The sequence below is a fragment of the Impatiens glandulifera genome, chromosome 1 (assembly GCF_907164915.1).
Source record: "Impatiens glandulifera chromosome 1, dImpGla2.1, whole genome shotgun sequence".
In the NCBI taxonomy this organism is placed as follows: Eukaryota; Viridiplantae; Streptophyta; class Magnoliopsida; order Ericales; family Balsaminaceae; genus Impatiens; species Impatiens glandulifera.
In genome coordinates, this window is record NC_061862.1 from 151,280,513 (window position 1) to 151,290,231 (window position 9,719).

At 34.8% G+C, this 9,719-nt stretch overlaps 1 protein-coding gene across 1 annotated transcript; it reads left to right on the forward strand.

Moving 5' to 3' along the window:
- Positions 1-721: 721 nt before the first annotated feature.
- On the forward strand, positions 722-2,185 carry LOC124915291 (S-adenosylmethionine synthase 2). Its single transcript, XM_047455988.1, has 2 exons — positions 722-791; positions 863-2,185. Exon 2 carries the CDS (start codon positions 865-867, stop codon positions 2,035-2,037), a length of 1,173 nt encoding a protein of 390 aa, XP_047311944.1. The 5' UTR covers positions 722-791; positions 863-864; the 3' UTR covers positions 2,038-2,185.
- Positions 2,186-9,719: the final 7,534 nt, after the last annotated feature.

The following is a 9,719-nucleotide window of genomic DNA, read 5'->3' on the forward strand; positions in this document are numbered from 1 at the left end:
TTTCAACTATTCTTACGCATCAACCGCATTTGAAAGTTTGAAACACATATATCTCAAAAAAACAATACTCAATCTAAAACAAAATATGTCCAAACTGATAAACCGAACATAAAGTTGTCATTTTGAAGTTTTATAAAACAAAATATACAAAAATTTATACCTATTCAAATTTTCTCAAATAATTTCTTATATTATACAATTTTTAGTCACTCAACCCACTTTTACCAAAATAAATTAGGTAGATCTAAAAAAAAAATACTCAATTTAAAAATAATACGTCCAAAATCACTTATTTCCAATCACTTATTTCCAACGTGCTAAATTAGTTTACAAAAACAAAAATAATATGTTATAATAAGAGTCAATTTGAAAAAAACCCGAACATATCATAAGTCATAATTCAATTTTCGATTTTGAACCAAATTCGAGCCCGGATTAGATTTGTGTCATAGGGTTAAAATTTTATTCAGTAAATTTGTATTTATAACATGGATCTTACTGGTAAATCTTTAATATATTATTATATAAACAATACAATAAAAAAAATGAAGCGCCATGAATAATCCAAGGGTTTCTTGTATTAGATCACAAAACTTATAATCTTGTAACCGCTCAATGACAGTTGTGGAAGTGGGAATGCCCATGACTAGGTCCGACAATCGTTGTCCATTAACTACACACATAGAGAAAACAAAGGAGAGAATAAACAGTTTTCCATTTTTATCTGCCTATATATTTTATACAACCACTTCCACATTCTCATTCTCTTGAGCCAAATCTTCACAACAAAGGTTAGTGTTTCTGTATTCTTTTTTCATTTGTTAATTTGGGTTTCATTTGATTTTATTGTTGTTGAATTTAGATATGGACACATTCCTATTCACTTCAGAATCGGTTAACGAAGGTCATCCAGATAAACTCTGCGACCAAGTCTCGGACGCCGTCCTCGATGCTTGTCTTGAGCAAGACCCCGAAAGCAAGGTCGCATGTGAGACCTGCACCAAAACCAACATGGTCATGGTGTTTGGTGAAATCACAACCAAAGCCACAGTTGACTATGAGAAGATAGTTCGAACCACTTGTAGAGGCATTGGTTTCACGTCACCTGATGTGGGTCTTGACGCAGATAACTGCAAGGTACTAGTTAACATCGAACAACAAAGCCCCGACATAGCTCAAGGTGTCCATGGCCATCTCTCGAAAAAACCTGAGGAAATTGGAGCAGGGGATCAAGGACACATGTTTGGTTACGCCACAGACGAAACCCCTGAACTAATGCCATTAACACACGTCCTCGCAACCCAACTCGGTGCCAAGCTAACCGAAGTAAGGAAGAACAAGACATGCCCATGGCTAAGACCCGACGGGAAAACACAAGTCACGGTTGAGTATAAAAACGACGGTGGAGCCATGGTTCCTATTAGGGTACACACCATTCTCATCTCGACCCAACACGATGAAACCGTCACCAATGAACAAATCGCAAAGGACTTGAAAGAACACGTGATCAAACCTGTCGTCCCGAGTCAATACCTGGACGATAAGACCATCTTTCATCTGAACCCGTCGGGTCGGTTCGTCATCGGCGGGCCACACGGAGACGCGGGGCTTACCGGGAGGAAGATCATCATTGACACTTACGGCGGGTGGGGGGCACACGGAGGAGGCGCGTTTTCGGGGAAGGATCCGACTAAGGTAGATAGGAGCGGGGCTTATATTGTTAGGCAAGCTGCGAAAAGTATAGTGGCTTCGGGCTTGGCCCGTCGTTGTATCGTGCAGGTTTCTTATGCAATTGGTGTGCCTGAGCCGTTGTCTGTGTTTGTTGATACTTATAAGACAGGGAAGATTTCGGATAAAGATATTTTGGTTTTGATTAAGGAAAGTTTCGACTTTAGACCGGGGATGATTGCGATGAATCTTGACCTGAAACGGGGAGGTAAGTTAAGGTATCAGAAGACGGCTGCTTATGGACATTTTGGTCGCGATGATCCCGATTTCACTTGGGAGGTTGTCAAGACACTTAAGCCTAAAGCTTAAAGGAATTGACAATGAAAAAACAATAAGCTTATATTTGTGTTATTTATTGTTTTTTTAGAATTATGTTATCGGACTCTTTTATCTTCTCATTTGGGATTATTTATCATATGATTATTTCAATGAAATCAAATCCATGAATTTTTGTTTTTAACTTCAGTTTATACATGATGGTGGACAATTCTACAATGACTGGTTTTCTATATCTTTCTTTTTTATATATATATATATATATATATATATATATATATATATATATATATATATATATATATATATATATATATATATATTTTGAGGAAGGATAAATACAACGTATGTTTATAGGGTTTAGGGTTTAGGGTTTAGGGTTTACATTTTTCAGATGTATTTATGGATTTAAAGGTTTATGGATTTATTTTTTTTAACTTTCAGGAAACCGAAACACCGAACTTGAACAACCTAGTAGATGAAGAACTTAACTTGAACAGATCCACCCCTGTTGAACCCGTAAGGTACCCGATTGCCCGATCGGTATAAAAAATGTACATTTTAATGTGTCAGAATGTCCCGAAACCTACCATTTCTGGACCTAAAGAGGGTCGTTTAGGGACCCTAGAGGGTCATTTAGGGTCCCGAAATGGTTGGTTTCGGGACAAGAAATGGTCCTTCCTTGTCCCGAAATGGGTGGTTTCGGGACAAAAAGAGTCATTCCTTGTCCCGAAATGAGTGGTTTCGGGAATGGGTGGTTTTGGGACAAGAAAGAGACCTTCCTTATCCCGAAATGGGTGGTTTCGGGACAAAAAAGGTCTTTCCTTGTCCCGAAATGGGTAGTTTCAGGACAAAAAATGTTGTGTTTCGGAATATTTTCTTGTCCCAAAATGGGTGGTTTCGGGACAAGAAAGGGTCCTTCCTTATCCCGAAAGGGTTTCAGGACAAAAAATGTTGTGTTTCGGGATCCGAAAGTTGTGTTTCAGGACCCGAAATAGGTGGTTTCGGGACCCGAAATGCGTTGCTTCGGGACCTAAAATGCGTTGTTTTGGGACCCGAAATGCGTTGTTTCGGGACCCGAAATGCGTTGTTTCGGGACCCGAAATGGTGGTTTCGGGACCCGAAATGCGTTGTTTCAGGACCGGAAAGTGTGGTTTCAGGACACAAAATGGTGGTTTAGGGACTTATTTCTTACGGTTGCACTTAATTTTTGCAGTCACATTCCAAGTGTTAGAATGACATTTTCCTTCGAAGAACAACTTCTTGAATTCTACACATCATATGCCCACTTAACTGGATTCGGCATTACCAAGTTAAGGAGCAAAAATGTAGGTGGTAAGAGGAAATACTTCAGCGTTGGTAGTGCCAATAGTTTTATGAAAGAATCGAAGGTCAAAAATAAGTTTCATCAGCCTAGACCAATAACGAAGACAAATTGTAAAGCAAAGATTATTGTTGTTGTTCGAAATGAATGGGAATATGTGATAACAAGTATTTCTCTTGAGCACAACCATACATTAAGACCTAAGAGAATACGTCATGTTAGATCCTACAAAGTAATTGACGGAAATGTAAAGAGAAGATTGGATACAAACGATGAAGCTGGAATAACTGTGGCCAAAACATTTCAATCACTTGTAGTTGAAGTTGGGGGGTATGAAAATATGTCTTTTGATGAGAGGACATGTAGAAATTACGTTACAAAAGCACGAAGGTTGAGGTTAGGGAGTGGGGATGCTGAAGCACTCACTAATTATTTTTTAAAAATGCAAACCATGAACTCAAACTTCTTCTACCTTATTGATTTGGACGAGGAATCCCGAATTAAAAATGTGTTTTGGGCAGATGGTAGATGCATGGCTGCCTTTAAAGATTTTCATGATGATCTCTTTCGATACAACCTATTTGACAAATCGCTATGACATTCCGTTCGCTCCGTTTGTTGGTGTTAATCATCATGGTCAATCCATTTTGCTTGGATGTGAGTTATTTTCAAGTGAAGATTCAAATTCTTTCACTTGGTTGTTTAGAACTTGGTTGGAATGCATGGATGATAGACCAAGCTATTAGGTCCCGAAACCACCTATTTCGGGTCCCGAAACTACCTATTTTGGGTCCTGAAACACCCTATTTTGGGTCCCGAAACCACACATTTCGGGTCCCCAAACCACACTTTCGGGACCCATAATAACCAAACATGATATAATCCCACTTTTGGGTTCCGAAACCACACTTTCGGGACCCATAACAACCAAACATGATATAATCCTATTTTCGGGTCCTGAAACCACACATTTAGGGTCTTGAAACCACACTTTCGAAACCCTTAATTCAGCAAATATATCATAATTCCATTTTCGGGTCCCGAAACCACACATTTCGGGTCTCGAAACCACACTTTCGGGACCCTTAATTCAGCAAACATATCATAATCCCACTTTTGGGTCCCAAAACCATACATTTCGGGTCCCAAAACCACATTTTCGGGATCCTTAATTTAGAAAACATATCATAATCCCACTTTCGGGTCCCGAAACCACACATTTCGGGTCCCGAAACCACACTTTCGGGACCCTTAATTCAGCAAACATATCATAATCCCATTTTCGGGACCTGAAACCACACTTTCAGGATCCTTAATTTAGAAAACATATCATAATCCCATTTTCGGGTCCCAAAACCACACTTTCAGGACCCTTAATTTAGAAAACATATCATAATCCCACTTTCGGGTCCCGAAACAACACATTTCGGATCCCGAAACAACACTTTCGGGACCCATAATGCAGAAAATACACAATAATCATAGTTTTCTATCGTTAAAATCATTAAAATCATAAAAATCATAAAAATCTCTAACCATAACCCTAACCGTAAAAACCTAAATGATCTTCAAATCATCAAAATAATCTACGATTCTAAAAGAGAAGATGTTATTTATCTTGTCCTTGGAGATCTAAGAGATCTTGGAGTCTTGCATGGAGATGTACCTATACCACCAGCCTGAAAAAATAGTATGAAGTGAACACGAATGCAGACAATGAAGTGAACATACCCAAAGGAGAAGACCTACCATTTTCGATCGAAAGAAGATGAAGAAAGTTGAAGAAGTCGGGGATGCCGGAGAGAAAACTCGCTAGAGAAGAAGTTGAAGTTCGCCGGAAGTGATAAATGAAAAGAAGAAAGAGAGGAAAGAAGAAAGAAGGGGAAAATAAAACGTTTAATTTTTTTTCCTCTCTCTTAGTTCGTAAGGCCACGTAGAATTTATCGCTGGCCAGTTGTTGAAAATATATATATATATATATATATATATATATATATATATATATATATATATATATATATATAATTTCTCCATAAAAGTATCGAAATAATTACAAATAAAACAAAATACCACAATTCACATGTTACTTGTCAGTGATTTGATGGAGAAAACAAGTGTCAAATTTTGGTTGAAAAATTAAATAAAAGTTAATTTTATTACACATACAACTTCAACAATATTTGGTTTGATATTGGTTTTTTTTTTTAATTTGAGTTTAATTATTAAAAAAATGTATTTAAAATTTAAATTTAATAAAAATAAAATAAAAATATTTTAATATTTTAATTAATAAAATTAGTAGTTTGATTATTAAAATGATCATGATTTAAATATATATATATATATAAATAATTTAAAATCCTAAATAAAAAAATCACAAAATATATTTTTATTTCTTTTTACTTATATATCACATCACTCATTTTATCCATCAAAATACTAAAATGCTATTTATTTAATATAAATTCTCTCACCTTACTATATTATTTATTTAGGTTAAAATGGATTTTAAACTTTAAAAATATAATTTTTTCAAATATTAAATCAGACAATTTTTAACCATAAATCCAATTGTAATATCAGGAATAGCTCCCTTTGTAACTTAGCGTTACCGCATGTTGTCAACACGTGACAATACGGAGAATACATCGTGAGTGGCTCGTTGTTCAATGCATTTCAACTCTGGTTTGCGTGTCATGCGTCTTTTAAAAAAAAAAATATTATTTTAAAATAATACCTAAGAGCTTTTGGATTAATTATGAGAAAATAATTAATTTTGTTCAAATTTTATTAATCTGGGACCAAATAATAGTTTGGCCAAACCCGGTTTAAATCAATTAAACACAACTAATTTAAAAGATTGTTTATTTAAAATCAGTGTCGCCAAATGATTTTATAAAAATAAATAAAATGATATGTGTATGTCGTGTATAAATGTACTTATATACCAGAATTTCTATAGGGGTTCGTATTTTGGCTACGCTCGGGAAAAAAATTTCGCGCTATGTCCTCTGCGCCCGTAAAATGACGGTTTCAGATTTAAAATAAACAAAGTCTGACTATTTAAAATTTATTTATAACATTTATTTTTTTTAATTAGTAGTCCAAGGGTCCTAAACAATGATATGTATATTGTGTAAAAAATCATTTAGAAGGGTGTACATGCGATTACGTTGATATATTACTGAGTAAAAACTCTAAAAATATTATAAAAGTGTTAGAATTTAAAAATAAATTCCAAACAGAGCCTTAGCCAAAATATTGGTTTAAGAAATATCCCAAAAATATTTCAATATCATTTTCTAACCTTTTAGGATTATTTGAAAATTGATTCGAGTTCCAAAATTACAAAAATAATTTTGTATTTTGAAAAAGTGTAACCAAATAGGCCTTAAGACTCAAATCCTAGGGTCTGGGTTCGGTTTTGTGGATCTGGGCTCGGACGAGCTCGGTCTAGACTGGGGTGGTCTAGACTAGGGCTCAAGTGCTTTGGTCCTTGGATTTGAAGGGCTTGGTTCTGTGTTCGGGAGGCTCGGTCCCGAACTCGGGTTGCTCGGTCCTAGGCCTGGGAGGCTCGCTCTCAGGTCTAGTTCATAGGTCTAAGTCCTTGGTCTTAGGGTTAGGTAGTTATCGGTCCTAGGGTTAGAGGTACTCGGTCTTGGGTCAAGATAGAACTCGGTACTAGGTTAGAAATTTAGGTCCTAGGCTAAAGGGAGTGCTCGATCCTATGCTAGAAAACTCAGTCAGGTTTCTCGGTCCTAGATCTTGGGTATCGGTTCTATGTTTTGGTCCTTCGGTCGTGGACCTAGGAGGCTTAGTCCTAAGTCAGACTCCTCGGTTCGAGGTTAGAAACCTCGGTCGGGTTCATCGGTCCTTGCTCAAGAATAACGGTCTTGAGTGTTGGTCCTAGCTCAAGAACATGAGTACTCGGTCTCGGTCCGAACCGAAGATTCCCGGTCCTACATGACTCAATCCTAAGACCGAGTGTTCTTCATTTATTATGAAGAAATTGCAGGTCTCATAACTTTTGATGTAGATCAGTGAATCATGATCTGTAAATTACAGTTAGTTCATATGATTATGAAGAACAAAAGTCCTAACATAAATCACGATCATTGGATTTTTATAAAGATCAATTTCTAAAAACCATTTTTAGGTCAAAATTTGGGATCTTTCAAGGTCTTATTTTTATTTCAATAGCTTTGAAATGATGAATATAGCTGAACATAACCAAAACAAGAACATCATTACATTATTACAAAGATTTTTGAAGATGGAATTCAAATCCAAAGTTTTTAAAAATACAGTTTGATCAAACAAGATCAAAACGATGTTACAATGATTGGGAATTCATCCTAACATGTTTACAAACATGTTTAACAACTATTTGAATAAAAAATCAAGATTAAAACTCAAGAACATTAATTTTTAAAAATCCAGTTTTTCAAACTTATTTTTTGAAATTTTTGATTCAGTTTATTTGATCTGATTTCTTTCAATATAAAGTTCAAACATGATATAGGGAATGATTTTAAACAAAGAAAACACATAACTAAACCCCAAGAACATATCAAAATGATCAAACTTAAAAATTTTGAAAAAAAAATAAAATCTTCAATCACAAATTGAATTACAGATGTTCTGGATTCATACCAAAAATTGGAGAACACTCCTTAGATGTGTTGGAAGCTTTCCAGAAGCCTGGATCAAAGCTAGGACCGTTGGAGATGGTTTTTACAAAAAACAGTTCTGGGCCGGATTTGAAAACTTTAATTTCTATGTAATATTCGTGAATTTGATTAAGAAGCCCTTAGGGAGTATTTAGTGGCCTAAGGTCGGTCAAAGAAGACCAATTTAAGTCGAAATTGACGATCTCCATTCTTATCTCTAATTCCATATTGATTTGTGGCAGCTTACTTCTATGGCGAGTTGTACAACCTAGCTATAGGGCTATTGTAGGCGATATCGATGTGAGGATAAGGGTAGAGGAATCATCGATTAAGGTGGAGAAATGACTGCGTTATCTCTTCTAGAAGAATCGCGCCTATGAGCGTCGCAATTTCGACAAGAGATCTGCAGCAGCGAAGAAGACGACCCAAAATGGCGTCGTTTTGTGGTGTCGTTATGCATTCTGTTTGGTCCGTCAGTGTTTGGGCTAACGGGGTTATCCTATCCCGTTAGTTGATCCAGTGTAGTAGGCGTGCGCTAGCTCCGTTACAACAGGCTGTGTGGCGCGTTCCTGAGCGCTAGATGAAAATTTAGGCTGATCTGATGGCTGAGAATCATGTTGCAACCTATTAAACATAATTTCGGCTACACCAGATTATTAGTTTATTTTTTTTAATAAAAGAGTTATTTAAAATCGAATTTTAATCCCTTTATTATGCTTTACTTCACCAAATATTTCACAAAAAATATTTATAGAATCATAATTTATTATGTTCATATTTTTAATTGTTTTTAAACCATAATTTAAGATTAAATTTTGATTAAATAATTTTAACTCCTTTTTAAGTTTAATTTGGATAAAATAAATAGAATATTATAACCTCAAATTATTTTCGAAATTTTGAATAAATTTTTTAATTAAAGTTTAATTATCACAATAATTAACCTTTAATTTGATTTTAATTCTTTCTTGGGTTTGAATTTAAAAATTCAAAATATTATTTTAATATTATTTTGTCTTGGTTTAATTGGTTTATTCAAGGTGTTGAAGACTTTGTAGTTTATAATAAGTCAATTTGTTTTTATATAAATTCACTTATCACTTAATTTAATATTAAGAACTTATCTATATTTATAATGATGCTTAATTTTTAAAGTGTCTAAATTGTCAGGTCGAGAGTTGTGATTAATTTGAATATATATATATATGAGAGTAAATGGATACTTGGGTCTAATTGTGGGCTGACCCGCCCATAAACTTAAAACGATTAAAAATAAAATTAAAAATGATATACGTATGTTTTGAACTTACAACCTAGCAAAACAAGTATAACTCTTTAACCAACTAGGCTAATAAGACTTTATATTTTAAATTTAACACCAAATTTGATAAACGTGTGACATTCTTAAGAGTATAAATTCAACTTTTTAACTAACTAATCTCTCTCTATATATATATATAATGATGCTTAATTTTTAAAGTGTTCGGATTGTCGGTCGAGAGCTGTAGTTAATTTGGATATATGTGTGAGAATAAATGGATACTTGGGTTAGATTGTGGGTTGACCCACCATAAACTTAAAATAGTTATATTTGTTTCGAACTCGCAACCTAACAAAATAAGTACAACACTTTAACCTCTCCTTTAACATCAATATTTTTTATTGTTTAGAGATGATTTTAGGGACACACGCAAATACACAATATCTAAATATGGAGGAGA

Excerpts from the sequence above, each read along its gene's own strand:
- LOC124915291 (XM_047455988.1), top strand. The coding sequence starts at position 865 with ATGGACACATTCCTATTCACTTCAGAATCGGTTAACGAAGGTCATCCA.